At 41.8% G+C, this 20,369-nt stretch overlaps 1 protein-coding gene across 3 annotated transcripts in view; it reads left to right on the top strand.

Annotated features, from left to right (window-relative positions):
• Positions 1–1,466: 1,466 nt before the first annotated feature.
• Positions 1,467–20,369, top strand: part of ENDOU (endonuclease, poly(U) specific) — an 88,071-nt gene continuing 69,168 nt past the window's right edge. For all 3 annotated transcript variants that reach the window (XM_069758695.1, XM_069758693.1, XM_069758692.1), the window contains exon 1: positions 1,467–1,617. In XM_069758695.1, coding sequence (XP_069614796.1) covers positions 1,542–1,617 — 76 coding nt within the window. In that variant the 5' untranslated portion in view covers positions 1,467–1,541. The remainder of the gene's footprint in view (positions 1,618–20,369) is intronic.

The following is a 20,369-nucleotide window of genomic DNA, read 5'->3' as shown; positions in this document are numbered from 1 at the left end:
TTACCTTAACGAGCAGAGCCACGTGATCGCTCGACCAGAAGAGATGCTGGTGCTGGAACAAACGAGATGCAGCGAGGGCACGCAGGGAAGGTACGTAGGATATGTTTTGTGCTGGAAGCTGGGTCTGTAACTGCGCGCTATAAGAGAAATAAATATTCACTGCCAGCGCAGTGAATATTTATTTCTCTTTAGCAGCAACAAAGGCTTTAGCCACAGCCGCCAGGTCCTGCCTCTGTGACCTGCTGCTCCCCCTCCCCCGCTGTCTTTCTGGGACAATTGACTCGGGTATTAGCCGAGGGGGGTGTTTTCAGCGCAAGAAAATGTGCAGAAAAACTGCTTATACACGAGTATATTTGATAATCTAATCCATTTTCTAATACATTTACAGGTAAAAAAAATATTACCCTGATTGCCAATGCACCAAGGCAATCCGGAAGAGCTGGGCAAAGTGCCAGAATTGGCGCAACTAATGTGATGCACCAATTCTGGGGTGACTGTGGGCTGGTATTTTTAGGCTGGGAAAGGGCTAATATACATGGACCTTCCCAGCCTGATAATATAAGCCCCCAGCTGTCTGCTTTATCATGGCTCGTTATCCAAAATAGGTGGGACCCCACATTGTTTTTTTTAAACTATTTCACAGGTTTAAAAAAGGTTAAAATCACCACATGAAAGGCACTAAAGGGTGCAACTTTATAATATTTATTGGTGGGAGGTAGACGCTAATCTAAGCTCTCCTCCTATAGCATCTCTTCCTGTATGGCGGACTATCCCCGTATGTTTATTGGCTGTCTCCCAGCTTCTAATTATGTGGGCCGGGGACTCGAGCATGGCGCTGGAGCACCCGCAATACTTGAGCGAGTAACGAGTATGCCCGAATATCGAGCAGTGGCGAGCATACTCGCTCATCACTATAGATTATGACATTAAATAGATAAAGATTTAGAGCTGAAATAAATTTTAGTTTTAGACCAACATCATAAATGAGCAAGTTTTATTTTTATTAACCAAGCACGTTAAACAAATTATAACCTCCGATCTATGCACTGCAGCATAATCAGGTCAATTAAATTCCTCTTCATTTGGAAATAGTCATTTTACCCTTTTATGTGAATTGTTGATTACTATAATTTCCTGTTGCTTTTGTAGAGCTAATTTATCCTGCAGCACTGTACAAAGATTGGCACCATTCTCATCAGCCCTTGTTCCCAGTGTTGCTCAGAGTCTACGGTATTTCCCTTACGTTATACATACACTAGGGGCAATTCCATAAGAAGCCAATTGACCCATCAGTATGATAATGGTAATCATCCTCAGGAATATGGTGTATGTACTGGACACCATCCTACTTGCTCTCAATTTTCATTACAGCCAGAAGAAGAAATGCAGGAAGGAAGAACCTATACAGGTCATGTCTTGATTATAACCTTCAGAGTCTCTCCTCTTCGACAAATTAGCATAGCAGACACACCCGACCTTATAATGATCCTCTCACTATAACTCGGAATCAGAAGAAGACTGGTACAGTCTTGTCATCCACCATGAAGACGCTGCTCATTGCCCTTCTGCTGCATGGAATTGTAGTCCTTCACGCCTTCGATACCTGCTCCAGTCACAGTAAGTAGACAGGTTAATTTCAGGCTCGCTTTACTGTGGTCCTGTCTTATTGCAAACTATTGTGTCCAGATGTGAACATTTACAGTAGTTTTGTTCTATAGTACAAGGTAATTAATACATAACACAAAGAATATTTTTTTTTCGAAAATTGAAGTTAAATTGAATTATTTTTGCAAAAATACAGGACTTTATAAATGGTGCAAAATAAAAAAACACTGGGTATTGTAATATCACTGACTCAAATATAATAAATTGTAATAATGATATTCATTAGTTATTGGAAATTTTAGTAGTACTAATTATATGTCTACTGTAAAAACATTTTCTTATTTATTATATTATTTTTATAATAATGATACAAGAAATCACAATGCCACTGATTTACTAGCTAGCCGAATTTCTAATGACATAGATATATAAGAAGGATGCAGAGGTCGACCAAAGGGCCCCACATAAATAGTAACAGATGTTTTGGGGGGACAACTCGCTCAGTATGAAAGACACAATTTATTTCCTTACATGTACAGTTAAAAAAAAACATTGTTAGCCAAAACATTTTTATGGATAATTTTCAGAACTGTTGAGATGGGAGCAAAAAAAAGTTAAACCTTCGTCGATTTGAGCAAATTTTCCCCTTTATGTTTTGATTCTATCAATCTCAGCAGGATTTACGATTGAACCCACAATCTGGGCACAATTTATTAGCCCTTGACACTAGTGATGAGCGAGTGTACTCGTTGCTCGGGTTTTCCTGAGCACGCTCGGGTGACCTCCGAGTATTTATGACTGCTCGGAGATTTAGTTTTCATCGCGACAGCTGAATAATTTACAGCTCTTAGCCTGCTTGATTACATGTGGGGATTTTCTAGCAACCAGGCAACCCCCACATGTACTCAGCCTGGCTAGTAGCTGTAAATCATTCAAATGCCGTGATGAAAATTAAATCTCCGAGCAGTCATAAATACTCGGAGACCACCCGAGTGTGCTCAGGAAAACCCAAGCAACAAGTATTCTCACTCATCACTACTTGTCACACAATGTTCTAGGTCAGCACATAAATATTTCATCAGCAAATAATGCTTTATGGTTATTATCATGTGACGAGTCATGTGATAAATGTTTTCATGCATATCATTATTAGATTTTATCACATAACCCGAATGTGAATGTTTATTTCATTAAGGAGATGTGTGGTTCCAGGGAAATAATGAGTCTCACTATTCATCTATCTTGTTTGTTGAGCTTGAATGCACTGGGTATAGACAACTTTAGCTCTAAACACCTCCAAAATCTTTTGGCCTAATGTAAGATACTTTTCTTGTTGCATCCCCCACTCCATACACATGTGCTCAGTGGAGGGGGGGATAAGATGCTGCCATATTCTCCAAAGAGAACAGAGGATTAGATATGTTGAAATTCAATATACCCAATTCTTCTTTCCCTTAATATTATCTGTTAAGAGTCAGGAGTAGAGATGAGCAGATTGCTTCTCGCAACCCCGGTACATGGTCATCATACAAGTCCGATGAATTAATGAAGCACTCCCATCAAAGTTTTTTTATGCTCTTAATATATTAAAATAATCCTAGTATATAGCACTGTGTACTTACTATTGCTCATTTTGCCCATCTACACAGATAATTCTTCTCTTTTTCATTAGGTGTACGACTTCACGTGATTACAAACAGACTAGCTGAATCACTCTAAACTCTATGTAAAAACAGGAAGTCTCTTTTCCCTGCACAAGTCATCATTAGAGCTACAATTCTACTCATTGCAAAGTCCTTGGCAAGGAAGAAAAGTGGAGCAGCTGGGACAAAAGTTGAAGAGGCGGTAGAACTGGGCTTTCAGGGACTTTACAGTGATGTGTAATTGTTCCAATGATGACTCATGCAGAGAAAAGAGACTTCTTGTTACTACATAGAGCTTAGAACGATTTGGCTAGTCAGTTTTTAATCACGTGATGTCATAGACCTAATGGAAAAGAGAAGAATTAGCTGGGTAGAAAAACAAAGTGAGCAATTGTAAGTACACAGTGCTTAATAATAAGATGGGAGTGCTTCTTTAAATGCTGTCCCAGGGGACCCAGAAGCTCAGGAAATTCATACAGCTTCTGTTCAGACGACTGTGGCCTTACCGTAAATCCGTTTTTTGTACATATGTTCAGAGCTCTCCGTCCTGAAGAATAACATTGTTAGGGCACTTAGGAAAAGAAAAGAAATTGGTTCAGAGGCCACATTCTCAAGGTATCCAACAAAAGATCATGCTAGGCACTGCTTTACAACAGGAGACAACAAAGCTGATTTTATTATGTGCTCTGATGCCCCTCTCCTCTATGTACAGTATTCAGTAATTATGATATTTAAGAGATGACAACCTTCAAGATGTCATACTCAACATCAGGGGTGTCAAACTGCATTCCTCGAGGGCCGCAAACCATGCGAGTTTTCAAGATTTCCTTAGCATTGCACAAGGTGCTGTAATCATGATGTGTGTAGGTGATTAAATTATCACCTGTGCAGTACAAGGAAATCCTGAAAGCATGACCTGTTTGCAGCCCTTGAGGATTGCAGTTTGACACCTCTGCTCAACATTATTTACAATTTTGGAAAATGAGAAGATTAAATGATTAGAATAAACTTTGCTCATTTGTTTTAAAAAGTATCTCAATTTGTAAGCTTTGGAAAAGCCACCCTATTACAGTTAAGATCACTTTTATTGCTTAATCCCCTAATATATTCAGTTTTTCAACAAGCAGTATAACAAATACTAGTAACTATCTAGTAAGGTTAAATTATGTCAACAGTAGGGATTTAGAGTCTGTTGTCATTTGTGTCAGAGCTTTCATTGTCCAATATGTCTCAATAGTAAAACATTTTGGCTCATGTTTTAACAAAGCTACAAGTGGGAAGATGAAAGGCTTAAGTGAGATATTAATGGATAGATTCATCCTTATATAGTGAGCTGACAGGTAAAAGAAGGATAATACAGTACTACCTAGATTCCTAGAATGAGTCAGTGGACATCAACTATTAATTCATATTTGTATTCCATACTCATATATCCATACAGTAGGATCTTTCTCACAGGAAAGATATATATCTTGGTACCGTGTTAGCCATTTTTTCTCATTAATGTACACTCTGCACCCCATCTTGACTCAAAAAAACAAAAATGTAGAAATGTTTGCATATTTATTAAAAAAGAAAAACTGGAATATCACATGGTCATAAGTATTCAGACCCTTTGCTCAGACATTCATATTTAAGCCTCATGCTGTCCATTTCCTTGTGATCCTCCTTGAAATGGTTCTACTCCTTCATTGGAGTCCAGCTGTGTTTAAACTGATAGAACTTGATTTGGAAAGGCACACACCTGTCTAACAGCTCACAGTGCATGTCAGACCAAATGAGAATCATGAGGTCAAAGGAACTGGACAAGGAGCTCAGAGACAGAATTGTGGCAAGGCACAGATCTGGCCAAGTTGCAAAAGAATTTCTACAATACTCAAGGTTCCTAAGAGCACAGTGGCCTCCACAATCCTTAAATGGGAGAAGTTTAGGACTACCAGAAGTCTTTCTAGACCTGGCCGTCCAGCCAAACTGAGCAATCGTGGGAGAAGAGCCTTTGTGAAAGAGGTAAACAAAAAAAAACCCAAATCACTGTGGCTGAGCTCCAAATATGTAGTAGGGAGATGGGAGAAAGTTCCACAAAGTCAACTTTCACTGCAGCCCTCCACCCGTTGGGCCTTTATGGCAGAATGGCCTCTCCTTAGTGCAAGACATATGAAAAACTGAATAGAGTTTGCTAAAAATCACAAGAAGGACTTCCAGACTATGAGAAATAATATTCTCTTGTCTGAGGCTAAAACAGACCTTTTTGGTGATAATTCTAAGTGGTATGTGTGATCGCAAAAGTGAAACATGGTAGTGGCAGCATCATGCTATGGGGGTGTTTTTCAGCTGCAGTAACAGTACGATTGGTTGCCATTGAAGGAAACATGAATGCGGCCAAGTACAGAGATATCCTGGATGAAAATCTCTTCTAGAGTGCTCTGGACCTCACACTTGGCCAAAGGTTCACCTTCCAACAAGACAATGACCCTAAGCACACAGCTAAAATATCAAAGGAGTGGCTTCAGAACAAAGGAGTGGCCCAGCCAGAGCCCTGACCTAAACCCAGTTGAGCATCTCTGGAGAGATCTGAAAATGGCTGTCCACCAACATTCACCATCCAACCTGACGGAACTGGAGAGGATCTGCAAGGAAGAATGGCAGAGGATCCCCAAATTGAGGTGTGAAAAACTTGTTGCATTATTCCCAAGACTCATGGCTGTACTAGCTCAAAAGGGTGTTTCTACTCACTACTGAACAAAGGGTCTGAATACTTATGACCATTATTCATAAAAAATTCTACATTACTGTTTTTTTTTCAGTCAAGATGTTGTGCAGTGTGTACATTAATGAGAAAAAAATGAACTTTTTTTAATTTAACAAATGGCTGCAATGAAACAAAGAGTGAAAAATTTAAAGGGGTCTGAATACTTTCCGTACCCACTGTATATTATATATATATATATATATATATATATATATATATACATATATATATATGTATATATATATATATATATATATATTGTAGGGATTTCACTCACTCAGGTGTGACGGCTGACACTCAGGAGGCACGTTCCTTTAAAAGTTCACAGGGTTTATTGCTTCATAAACCACATGGCAAAATAACAGAAAACAAATAGCCTTTGGCTCAGGGAAAGAAAACAAGTGTCCAGTCCTTCAGGCTCAGTCCTGGAGCCTTAACACACTCAGGAGGGTTTCACCTCCACACATATCTCCTGTGTAAAGCATTAGCCTGTCTTATATGGAGCTAACCACACCCAGGAACCCATCACATGATTAGACTTGTGGTTTGACATCACCACAGGTCCTGAAACACATATATATACATGGTTATGTGCAATAAAGAAAACACTCCGGGCTACATCACAGCGACAAGCCACCTATGTGACACATACCTCCCGTCGACTACACACCCTTTAGCCATGCTACAATATTTATAATAATATTAGTATGGATGGTAGATGTGTTGGTAATGTACGCTGCACCAGTAACACTAGGTTACTGAGAGGGTTTAATGTGACTGCAGTGGGTCTGGGTTTTAGAATATCCAAAAGAGCTTGGCTGGGAAAAGTCGATCCTCTGATCCCATGCGGGGTTCACAGGACTAATAAAAGCAGCTCCGTTAGTTCAACAGTGTGGAGTGTGTTGAGAGTGAAGAAAGGCAGAGCTGCTGGTTAGTTTACTCTGCTAAGTGAGGTGTGCTGAAGCCAATCAGAGAGGTGTTAGTTTGGTGAACACATTTAATACAAACGTGAGCTGCTGCTGGGAATACAGAGGTTGGCGAGGCAGATACATTTATGCTATTTAATTCTGCCTGAAGAAAAGGACTTTTTATGTTATGCATTGATACTGAAGAGAGGTTGTTTTTGTTTTAGGTATATAACATTTATTATGGACAATAAACTACATGTTTTTTTGATAAAAACCCTGGGCACATGTATGTCTACTGATGTAGGAGCATGTGACCAGATGTGTCCATCAGCCACCTTCAATTAAAAGCAGCTTTTCTATGTGCAGTGTTTTTTAATTTGAGCACGATGAGGGGCGGGCTCTGGTCATAAGTCACTCCACCAGGAGCCATTTTGAGAAAAGGAGTAGTCTGTGTAGTCGGTGAGGATGGATGCACTAGCAAACTCATGTAGAGAAGCTGGAATACTAATTTATATATGAAAATCAAATATCAGACCCACTGGCGCTTGACAATATTGACTGATCTTAGCTAGCCTAGTTTGGTGGACAACTAACACCTGTTGTCAAAACAATCTGGGTGAGAGGACGTGATCCTATGACCGCTGCTGGGAGGTGAGTAGAAGTTGTGATCTCTCAATAGTCCATCATGTAATTTATATATTAGTAAGTGCCACAAAATCATGCCCCCAACACTATTTGTTAAAATAAAGTTAGAGGCCAACCCCTTTATGTACCCAATTAACCAAAGTGATGGCTTCCATATATATTAACCCCTTCACGACCTTGCCCTTTTTCGTTTTTGCATTCTCGTTTTTCGCTCCTTTCCTTCACAGAGCCATAACTTTTTTTTATTTTTCTGTCAATATGGCCATGTGAGGGCTTGTTTTTTGTGGGACAAGTTGCACTTTTCAAGGACATCATTGGTTTTAGCATGTTGTGTACTAGAAAACAGGAACAAAATTCCAAGTGCGGTGAAATTGCAAAAAAAAGTGCAATCCCACACTTGTTTTCTGTTTGGCTTTTTTGCTAGGTTCACTAAATTCTAAAACTGACCAGACATTATGATTCTCCAGGTCATTACGAGTTTAAAACAGCTGACATGTCCCAGCTTTGAGGTGGGCTCAGCGCCGGAGCCCACATCAAAGCAGGGGACCGACCTCCGCAGTAATAGTACGGCGGAGGTCGGGAAGGGGTCAAACTTTTTGAGTTTTTCAATGGATTAAAAAACAAATAAAAATTATTTTTCAAATAAGTACTTAAAACTGTACCAAGCCAAAATTAGTAATCGTGAAGTATTTAGCAGAACACACTTTGCCGTACCAAATGAAATTCAGAAAGAGGCAAGAAAACGTTTCAATCCATAATACTGGTACGGGTTTGAAGGCAAGACTATGAGGTTCTAGATTGGCATGAAAAGTTGGTGACTGTAGTCAAAGATTTGATCCGAGTTGATGCAAAAAGATTGGCCAAGCATGAAATATATATAAAAAAAGTGCAAGTAAAAGAAATCTAAAGCAGACAGAACAAGATGATAATGGAAGTGGCGACCGTGGCCAATGGGGGAGTACCACCCATTACTTATCTCCAAGCATACTGCAGGGAGATGCCAGCTATATTTTGTATTGATACTTGTGATTGTTTACCTGATCCGGTTGCTGGTATTCGTTGCCGGCCCTGGACTGACTTTACCTTTCGCCTGCCTGACGATTCTGACTCTAACCCCGTCCTCCAGGTTCTGAGCTTGCGAACTCCTGACTTCCTCTCTGCCTACTGATTTCATCATGTATCTGCCCTTTCTGTTTTTTTCCCACAAAGTCAATGTTTTTGTACCAGCTCATTGCTCGTTCTACAGGCTTTCAGCTTCTTCAGCTTCTTCTAGGATGCAACTGTCTTGTAAATACTGATCTCCATCTAGGGGTTTGAGGATGAAGGCTGGGGTTCCTCTGGTGCTTGCTAACTTGTGTAAAATGTGTCCACTGAGACCCTATTCAGATTTGCCTGGTTTCGACATATAGTTAACCATTACAAACCGGCAGATAAAAGAGCTACAGAATTAGCTCACTGACATATTCTTAGGGCTTATTCACACAAGCATATTCTCGGTCTGTTTGCCAAAGAGACTGCACACTTAAAACCAAAAATCAATTTAAGTGAATGGGGTAGTTCAGTAGAATGTTATTACATATAAACCGAAGCTTGCACTAGTCTGATCCCTTATTCAGATAAAATGTATGCATTAAACGCAATGATTGAATAAAAAAACAGATCTGATACTGACATCATCAGCAGGGCTGGATTTACACATTTCTATGCACTAGGACAAAGCACATAATTCTGCGCTCTAACATCAAAAAGTCGACTAGAAATGTATTGATTAAAAAGTTGATACTTCACCATCACGTGTCTTATCAGACTGAGGTTTCCTGAGGATCGAACGTGTTTCATCACGCTTATATACTTTCTTTTAGATATTTTGAGAGCTTTTTCCTCATATTAATGAAACTGTTCTCGCAGCTCTGTGAGGAACTTTTCTAGTGATTGGAAAACTTTGACAACTTCCAAAATATCAATTACCAAGATTTGCACATACTTGTTCACTTGGTGTAATCTGAGCAGTACCGTTCCCCAAAACTGTGCCATGAACGCTGTTTTAAGTCTTCGCAGCTTGATGAGTACATCCCTAGCTTCTGCTCGAGTTCCTGACTTTTGGGCTTTGGCACTTTTGATATATTTTGGAGCATCTATGATGGCAGTAGATATGTAGAAGTCACACGATATGAGCATAATGCATCACGTGGAACCACTATTGTAACACCAAATCTGGAATTTTCCTTTAATGTTGGTTTACACTGACTTTGTTTCATAGTTTCAATGTTTTGAGGTTAACGGTAGACTTAAGTCCATCGAGTTCAACCTATAGCCTAACATGCTGATCCAGAGGAAGGCTGGATCAATGTCCCATCATATAATCTGGTGCCCATAACCTGTAATATTATATTTATCAACAAAGACATCCAGGCCCCTCTTGAATTTTAGTAGTAAATCAACCATTACAGCATCATGTGGCAGAAAGTTTCATAGTTTCACTGCTCTTACAGTAAAGAATCTGCGCTGAGAGAGAAAAAGCAAATGCTTTTTGACTGTGACTAAGCAAGCTACAGAGATGGGAAACATAAATGTATCGCTCAATTTATTTAATATATATGGATGTAGATTTAATAAACAGCCTTTTATATGGCCTTTTCAAAATAATACTGAAAAATGTGTAAATATTTTGCTGTTATTTCTTCTGTATGTACGTCCCCCACCCCTGACTGCTGCGCCCTAGGCCATGGCCTAGGTTGGCCTTATGGTAAATCTGACACCGATCATCGGCAAGGCATCGGTTTTAAAAGGATCCCATTGCACCTCTTAACATAGAAAACTGTATTTACCAGATGTTATACAGATGACGATATGGATAAAATAATCATTAGGTTTTTCTGGATGAAAAGATGATTTTACATACTCTTGTCTGAACTTGGCTTAATCTTATTCTACAGCCAGCAATATTCAGGGAAACAAGCAACTTCAAAAATCAAATGCTGCAAAATGTTTAATAAAACCCAATTACAAGAATATATTTTTTAACTTTAGCCTCAAACACAAATGCATTTGTCTAAATCCTGTAAGCAATACAAGGTGCTAAGGATTTGATTTCCCTTTGGCTACACTTCTTTTTACATTGCACTACTTACATACAGAGGCTACTATTAGGCTTTATTCACATATCAGTATCTCATCAGCATTTCTACGCCAAAACCAGGAGGGTGTCCAAAAAACACAACAGGTGTCAGTCGTTCAATTATAGTTTTTCTTGGTAAGTTCCACTTCTGGTCTTGACATACGAGTAGATTTGAGCGAATATGTTCAGAATCGGTTGCCAAACCTGAATTTGCCATATTCGTGCCATATTGGTACCCTATTTGTGCTGAATTTATGTTTGATGATCGATTCCCAACATATTCGTTCATTTCTACTCCCATTGACTCCAGTGACGTTCGGCTGTGTTCGGTGATTATTGCAAATACAATATTCACCGCCGATCATAATCAGGACAAGATTTTGAAAAATGTGCTCAACTCTACATACGAGCACTGATGCAAAATACTGACCAAATACTGACGTGTGAATAAGACCTTAAACTAACAAGCTCGCTATGGCAAACTATGTAACATAGTAACATAGTTATTAAGGTTGAAGGAAGACTAAGTCCATCTAGTTCAACCCATAGCCTAACCTAACATGCCCTAACATGTTGATCCAGAGGAAGGCAAAAAAAACCCATGCGGCAAAGAGTAAGCTCCACTTTGGGGAAAAAAAATCCTTCCCGACTCCACATACGGCAATCAGACTAGTTCCCTGGATCAACGCCCTATCAAGGAATCTAGTATATATACCCTGCAACAACTTTAGCTAGTACTGTGCCATCTTCAGACCTCATGTAAAATATCGATATTTGCAGATGATACAAAACTATGTAAAGCAGTTAATACAAAAGAAGATAGTATTCTGCTACAGATGGATCTGGATAAGTTGGAAACTTGGGCTGAAAGGTGGCAGATGAGGTTTAACAATGATAAATGTAAGGTTATACACATGGGAAGAAGGAATCAATATCACAATTACACACTGAATGGGAAACCACTGGGTAAATCTGACAGGGAGAAGGACTTGGGGATCCTAGTTAATGATAAACTTACCTGGAGCAGCCAGTGCCAGGCAGCAGCTGCCAAGGCAAACAGGATCATGGGGTGCATTAAAAGAGGTCTGGATACACATGATGAGAGCATTATACTGCCTCTGTACAAATCCCTAGTTAGACCGCACATGGAGTACTGTGTCCAGTTTTGGGCACCGGTGCTCAGGAAGGATATAATGGAACTAGAGAGAGTACAAAGGAGGGCAACAAAATTAATAAAGGGGATGGGAGAACTACAATACCCAGATAGATTAGCGAAATTAGGATTATTTAGTCTAGAAAAAAGACGACTGAGGGGCGATCTAATAACCATGTATAAGTATATAAGGGGACAATACAAATATCTCGCTGAGGATCTGTTTATACCAAGGAAGGTGACGGGCACAAGGGGGCATTCTTTGCGTCTGGAGGAGAGAAGGTTTTTCCACCAACATAGAAGAGGATTCTTTACTGTTAGGGCAGTGAGAATCTGGAATTGCTTGCCTGAGGAGGTGGTGATGGCGAACTCAGTCGAGGGGTTCAAGAGAGGCCTGGATGTCTTCCTGGAGCAGAACAATATTGTATCATACAATTATTAGGTTCTGTAGAAGGACGTAGATCTGGGGATTTATTATGATGGAATATAGGCTAAACTGGATGGACAAATGTCTTTTTTCGGCCTTACTAACTATGTTACTATGTGAACCGGCTCATTCGCTTACATTGCCCGCGGGTTGTCCGCTGTGCACAAGTACAGCACATGGAGCAAACCTATGTCCTTCTGAACTGTTGCAGAGTAACATAGGGAACGTGTCTATCAAGTGTTGCCTTTCCCGTCTATCTTAATATGGAACCTGAGATTTAAAGGCATGAGATAATATGTTTGTGACAGTGTGCCTTAAAAATTGTCTCTCTGCTTTTATTTGAGTGATAAAGGATGGCACGCCTTGTTATACTGGATCTAGTATTGTTTGTAGCCTGAATGCATCAGTCTATAATTATTCCGTATTATGGCAAAAAGCAACAGAAGAGCATAGCTGCATGTTCATTAACTAACTGTGTTCCCTTAGAGAACAATGTACTGGGAAACGCACATGTGGAGCGCGCAGGCTCCCCTGCCAATCCCAGGTAGAGTGTCAGAATGTTTCATGTATGGGCACGCAGCCAAATCCGGAGCCGTGCCCTGAGAGGACTCGCTGACTGAGCGCTGCCCTACATTGCTGCACAGCACAGATCCCCAGACGTGTCCGTCCAGCTGTTCTGGCAGATGGGGCCTGGGGTCTCCCTGTGCGTTATGCAGCAGCAGTTAGCGTCCCCCTGTGCACTGAGATTTATTATCCTTGATGGTCTCCTCTGTCATAATTCACAATGGGCACTGCTTGTTATGAGTGACATTTCACTTCTAGTCTTTACTAGTTACAGGGTTTTTTTCACATCTTTATTGGGATCTTCATTGCTCGTAGCGTAGAGTGATAGATAGAAAAAGACAGAAACATGGCAGATGACAGACGACCACTAGTGAGTGAAGTATAGAAAACCCAACAGATCCTAATGACACTCAATGAATCCGAAAGAGAGCGTTTCAGAATACAGAAGCCGTAATGTTGTGCAGCCATGTGAAATAGGTAATGTGCCAGGCAACTGGGTACAAAGACCGCTCATAAATGCAAGAAAACATTTCTCAGAAGAGACACAGGAGCATATTAGTCAGCACTACGCACTTCATGGCATTCACAGAGAGGCACAATAATTATCGTCGAAATGTATCACAAGAGGTGTTTTTGTGGTTAGTTTTGACTGTGGTTATGTTACTGATGCCAATTTTTTTAAATGTTTCACAATGTTTGATGTATTTGTTCCATCTGTAAATACAGAACCAGTAGGATACCAATTACCTGGGTGCAAGGACTTTGAAACCTAGGAAGTAAGATATTTCCTTCCTAAGATAGAGATATTTAAAGGGAATCTGTCAGTAGGATCAACCTTCCAAAGCCGTCTATATGGGCATGTAGGTCATAGGAAGCTGAATAAAATGATACCCTGATATCTGCAATCCGATGTCTTATTCCAGAGAAATCCACTTTTTTTTATATGTAAATTAGCTGTTCAGGACTATGGGTCGAATACTGATCTGTATGAGAGTCTGCCTCAAGAGGTTGTAATAAATGACAGGGAACATTACAAATGTGAGACAAGTAATGCTCTCCTGATCTACACTTGTAATGCCACCTTTCATTTATAACAATCTCTGGAGGCAGATTCTCAGGGAGCTCAGTGTCAGGTCCATACATCTTAACAGTTCATTTTTTTTTTAGCAAAGTTTGGAATTTTTTTCACCACTTACATAAAGAATAACTTAGACATGTTTGGTGTCTATGAACTCTTAATGACCTGGAGAATCATAATGGCAGGTCAGGTTAAGCATTTAGTGAACCTAGCAAAAAAAAACAAGCAAAAAACAAGTGTGGGATTGCAATTTTTTTGCAATTTCACCGAACTTGGAATTTTTTTCCCATTTTCTAGTACATGACATGGTAAAACCAATGATGTTGTTCAAAATTACAACTCGCCCGGCAAAACATAAGCTCTCACATGGCCATATTGACGGAAAAACAAAAAAGTTATGGCTCTGGGAAGGAGGGGAGTGAAAACCGAAAACGCAAAACCGAAAAAAGCTCTGGGGATTAAGGGGCTAAAATTTGCTGGGTGTGATGCTGCGTCACTACTCACAGGCAAGCCATGAGACAAGGTACTCAGGAGGCTGAGGTCATATACCAGGAGGGCTCGTAGTGAGAGGGGTGAGACAAAGATGTTGTCAGGTAACAGTTTGGAGTTAAATGTCAGAAGAGTATGTAAAAACCAGGGAGTACAAAAAAACGGATAGTCAGAGGCCAAGTCCAGGGTCAGATACCTAAAGTCAGAGAGGGTCAAAAGCAGAAGGGATAATCCACAAGAGTAGACACTACAAAATCCAGGGTGATCAACAAGATCGAAGTCAGATACAGAGCAAGCATACACATCTAACTATAGCAAATCTACAACTGACAATCTGCTGCTCACAGCAAGCCAGCTAAATACCCTGCAAATCATTTGAGGATGGGAGGCACCTGAGGATACACCCGCAGTGTAAACCAGATGAAACAGCAGGGCTTTCAGTCAACATGCTGACAAGCCCAGCATGCCCTGGGATCAGATTGGATGACTGGACTGTCACTCACAAAACCGACAGTCCAGCACACCACGGATCCCATAGGGTGACTGGGCTGTCACTCACAGCGTCCCTAGGCCACAGTCACATGTGAAACCGTGACCCTGGGTTCACCAAGTTCCTAAAAATTGGACATAAGCTTATCCCTAGAGGTGACAGGCTAATTGACTTTCTAATTACATTCCCAAAGTTCTCAGCATGTATCTGTAAATGATCTGTTGCCCCCTGTTCACACCATAGTGTCCTCCATATGGCCTCCACTAGACTGGTATCGGCCTTATATCTGTTGTGCACTGTACGACTACAGTATTGTATAGAGGCATCTTGCACTGTATACATGACTGAACTGCTGTGAAGAGTGTAGCGTGGCTAAAGGTTGTATAGTCGACGGGAGGTATGTATCACAGAGAAGGCTTGTCGCTGTGATGTAACCCGGAGTGTTTTCTTTAATACACATAAAGCAATAAGGAATTGTTTAATATATTTGGGTCTGGGTTACGGGTAGCTATGAGAGATGGGAGGGTGTTATGCTGTGCTATCAGGCAACACAGTGTGCAGTAATCAGCGCACATACAGTGATATGGCAATAACCCAAAAACAATAGAACAAGCTCTGAGACGTGGAATCTCTGCAGACTGCAATACCTAAACCTATCCTCACACAACTAAAAGCAACAGTGGATTGCGCCTAACACTACCTATGCAACTCGGCACTGCCTGAGGAGCTGACTAGCCTGAAGATAGAAATACAAGCCTGACTTGCCTCAGAGAAATACCCCAAAGGAATAGGCAGCCCCCCACATATAATGACTGTTAGCAAGATGAAAAGACAAAACGTAGGAATGAAATAGATTCAGCAAAGTGAGGCCCGATATTCTAGACAGAGCGAGGATAGCAAAGAGAACTATGCAGTCTACAAAAAACCCTAAAGCAGAACCACGCAAAGGGGGGCAAAAAGACCCACCGTGCCGAACTAACGGCATGGCGGTGCACCCTTTGCGTCTCAGAGCTTCCAGCAAAAGAGAATAGCACAGCTGGACAGAAAAAACGGAAACAAAAACAAAGTAACACTTATCTAGCAGAGCAGCAGGCCACAGGAAAGATGCAGTAGCTCAGATCCAACACTGGAACATTGACAAGGAGCAAGGAAGACAGACTCAGGTGGAGTTAAATAGCAAAGCAGCCAACGAGCTCACCAAAACACCTGAGGGAGGAAGCCCAGAGGCTGCAATACCACTTGTGACCACAGGAGTGAATTCAGCCACAGAATTCACAACAGTACCCCCCCCTTGAGGAGGGGTCACTGAACCCTCACCAGAACCCCCAGGCCGACCAGGATGAGCCACATGAAAGGCACGAACAAGATCTGGGGCATGGACATCAGAGGCAAAAACCCAGGAATTATCCTCCTGAGCATAACCCTTCCATTTGACCAGATACTGGAGTTTCCGTCTAGAGACACGAGAATCCAAAATTTTCTCCACAATATACTCCAATTCCCCCTCCACCAAAACAGGGGCAGGAGGCTCCACAGATGGAACCATAGGTGCCACGTATCTTCTCAACAACGACCTATGGAATACATTATGTATGGAAAAGGAGTCTGGGAGGGTCAGACGAAAAGACACCGGATTGAGAATCTCAGAAATCCTATACGGACCAATAAAACGAGGTTTAAATTTAGGAGAGGAAACCTTCATAGGAATATGACGAGAAGATAACCAAACCAGATCCCCAACACGAAGTCGGGGACCCACACGGCGTCTACGATTAGCGAAAAGCTGAGCCTTCTCCTGGGACAAGGTCAAATTGTCCACTACCTGAGTCCAGATCTGCTGCAACCTGTCCACCACAGAATCCACACCAGGACAGTCCGAAGACTCAACCTGTCCTGAAGAGAAACGAGGATGGAACCCAGAATTGCAGAAAAATGGAGAGACCAAGGTAGCCGAGCTGGCCCGATTATTAAGGGCGAACTCAGCCAACGGCAAAAATGACACCCAATCATCCTGGTCAGCAGAAACAAAACATCTCAGATATGTTTCCAAGGTCTGATTGGTTCGTTCGGTCTGGCCATTAGTCTGAGGATGGAAGGCCGAGGAAAAAGATAGGTCAATGCCCATCCTACCACAAAAGGCTCGCCAGAACCTCGAGACAAACTGGGAACCTCTGTCAGAAACAATATTCTCAGGAATGCCATGCAAACGAACCACATGCTGGAAGAACAAAGGCACCAAATCAGAGGAGGAAGGCAATTTAACCAAGGGCACCAGATGGACCATTTTAGAAAAGCGATCACAGACCACCCAAATGACCGACATCTTTTGAGAAACGGGAAGGTCAGAAATGAAATCCATCGAAATATGTGTCCAAGGCCTCTTCGGGACCGGCAAGGGCAAAAGCAACCCACTGGCACGTGAACAGCAGGGCTTAGCCCTAGCACAAATCCCACAGGACTGCACAAAAGCACGCACATCCCGTGACAGAGATGGCCACCAGAAGGATCTAGCCACTAACTCTCTGGTACCAAAGATTCCTGGATGACCAGCCAGCACCGAACAATGAAGTTCAGAGATAACTTTACTAGTCCACCTATCAGGGACGAACAGTTTCTCGGCCGGACAACGATCAGGTTTATTAGCCTGAAATTTCTGCAACACTCTCCGCAAATCAGGAGAGATGGCAGACACAATGACTCCTTCCTTGAGGATACTCGCCGGCTCAGATAACCCCGGAGAGTCGGGCACAAAACTCCTAGACAGAGCATCCGCCTTCACATTTTTAGAGCCCGGAAGGTACGAAATCACAAAATCAAAACGAGCAAAAAATAACGACCAACGGGCCTGTCTAGGATTCAAGCGCTTGGCAGACTCGAGATAAGTAAGATTCTTATGATCAGTCAATACCACCACGCGATGCTTAGCTCCCTCAAGCCAATGACGCCACTCCTCGAATGCCCACTTCATGGCCAGCAACTCTCGGTTGCCCACATCATAATTACGCTCAGCAGCAGAAAATTTCCTGGAAAAGAAAGCACATGGTTTCAACACTGAGCAACCAGAACCTCTCTGTGACAAAACCGCCCCTGCTCCAATCTCAGAAGCATCAACCTCGACCTGGAACGGAAGAGAAACATCTGGTTGACACAACACAGGGGCACAGCAAAAACGACGCTTCAACTCCTGAAAAGCTTCCACGGCAGCAGAAGACCAATTAACCAAATCAGCACCCTTCTTGGTCAAATCGGTCAATGGTCTGGCAATGCTAGAAAAATTACAGATGAAGCGACGATAAAAATTAGCAAAGCCCAGGAATTTCTGCAGACTTTTCAGAGATGTCGGCTGAGTCCAATCCTGGATGGCCTGGACCTTAACCGGATCCATCTCGATAGTAGAAGGGGAAAAGATGAACCCCAAAAATGAAACTTTCTGCACACCGAAGAGACACTTTGATCCCTTCACGAACAAGGAATTAGCACGCAGTACCTGGAAAACCATTCTGACTTGCTTCACATGAGACTCCCAATCATCAGAGAAGATCAAAATGTCATCCAAGTAAACAATCAGGAATTTATCCAGATACTCACGGAAGATGTCATGCATAAAAGACTGAAAAACAGATGGAGCATTGGCAAGTCCGAACGGCATCACCAGATACTCAAAATGACCCTCGGGCGTATTAAATGCCGTTTTCCATTCATCTCCTTGCCTGATTCTCACCAGATTATACGCACCACGAAGATCAATCTTAGTAAACCAACTAGCCCCCTTAATCCGAGCAAACAAGTCAGATATCAATGGCAAGGGATACTGAAACTTAACAGTGATCTTATTAAGAAGGCGGTAATCAATACACGGTCTTAGCGAACCATCCTTTTTGGCTACAAAAAAGAACCCTGCTCCCAATGGTGATGACGATGGGCGAATATGTCCCTTCTCCAGGGATTCTTTCACATAACTGCGCATAGCGGTGTGTTCAGGCACGGACAAATTAAATAAACGACCCTTAGGGAATTTACTACCAGGAATCAAATTGATAGCACAATCACAATCCCTATGCGGAGGTAGGGCATCAGACTTGGGCTCTTCAAATACATCCTGAAAGTCAGACAAGAACTCTGGGATGTCAGAAGGAATGGATGACGAAATAGACAAAAATGGAACATCACCATGTACTCCTGACAACCCCAGCTGGTTACCGACATAGAGTTCCAATCTAATACTGGATTATGGGTTTGTAGCCATGGCAACCCCAACACGACCACATCATGCAGATTATGCAGTACCAGAAAGCGAATAACTTCCTGATGTGCAGGAGCCATGCACATGGTCAGCTGGGCCCAGTACTGAGGTTTATTCTTGGCCAAAGGTGTAGCATCAATTCCTCTCAACGGAATAGGAAACCGCAAAGGCTCCAAGAAAAATCCACAACGTTTAGCATAATCCAAATCCATCAGATTCAGGGCAGCGCCTGAATCCACAAACGCCATGACAGAATACGATGACAAAGAGCATATCAAGGTAATGGACAGAAGGAATTTGGACTGTACAGTACCAATGACAGCAGAGCTATCGAACCGCCTAGTGCGCTTAGGACAATTAGAAATAGCATGAGTGGAGTCACCACAGTAGAAACACAGCCTGTTCAGACGTCTGTGTTCTTGCCGTTCAACTTTAGTCATAGTCCTGTCGCACTGCATAGGCTCAGGTTTAACCTCAGGCAGTACCGCCAAATGGTGCACAGATTTACGCTCGCGCAAGCGACGACCGATCTGAATGGCCAAGGACATAGACTCATTCAAACCAGCAGGCATAGGAAATCCCACCATGACATCCTTAAGAGCTTCAGAGAGACCCTTTCTGAACCAAGCCGCCAGTGCAGATTCATTCCACAGAGTGAGTACTGACCACTTCCTAAATTTCTGACAATATACTTCTACATCATCCTGACCCTGGCATAAAGCCAGCAAATTTTTCTCAGCCTGATCCACTGAATTAGGCTCATCGTAAAGCAATCCAAGCGCCTGGAAAAACGCATCAACATTACTCAATGCAGGGTCTCCTGGCGCAAGAGAAAACGCCCAGTCCTGTGGGTCGCCGCGCAAAAAAGAAATAATAATCAAAACCTGTTGAATAGGATTACCAGAAGAATGAGGTTTCAAGGCCAGAAATAGCTTACAATTATTTTTGAAGCTCAGGAACTTAGTTCTGTCACCAAAAAACAAATCAGGAATAGGAATTCTTGGTTCTAGCATAGATTTCTGATCAATTGTATCTTGAATCTTTTGTACATTTATAACGAGATTATCCATTGAGGAGCACAGAGCCTGAATATCCATGTCCACAGCTGTGTCCTGAAGCACTCTAATGTCTAGGGGGAAAAAAAAAAAAACTGAAGACAGAGCTGAGGAAAAAAAAAAAAAAATGATGTCAGGACTTCTTTTTTCCCTCTACTGAGAATCATTGGTTTGGCTCCTTGTACTGTTATGCTGTGCTATC

Source organism: Ranitomeya imitator, chromosome 3, assembly GCF_032444005.1.
Source record: "Ranitomeya imitator isolate aRanImi1 chromosome 3, aRanImi1.pri, whole genome shotgun sequence".
Taxonomy (NCBI): domain Eukaryota; kingdom Metazoa; phylum Chordata; class Amphibia; order Anura; family Dendrobatidae; genus Ranitomeya; species Ranitomeya imitator.
The sequence above is the reverse complement of the archived record's forward strand: the minus strand, read 5'-3'. Positions and strand labels throughout refer to the sequence as shown.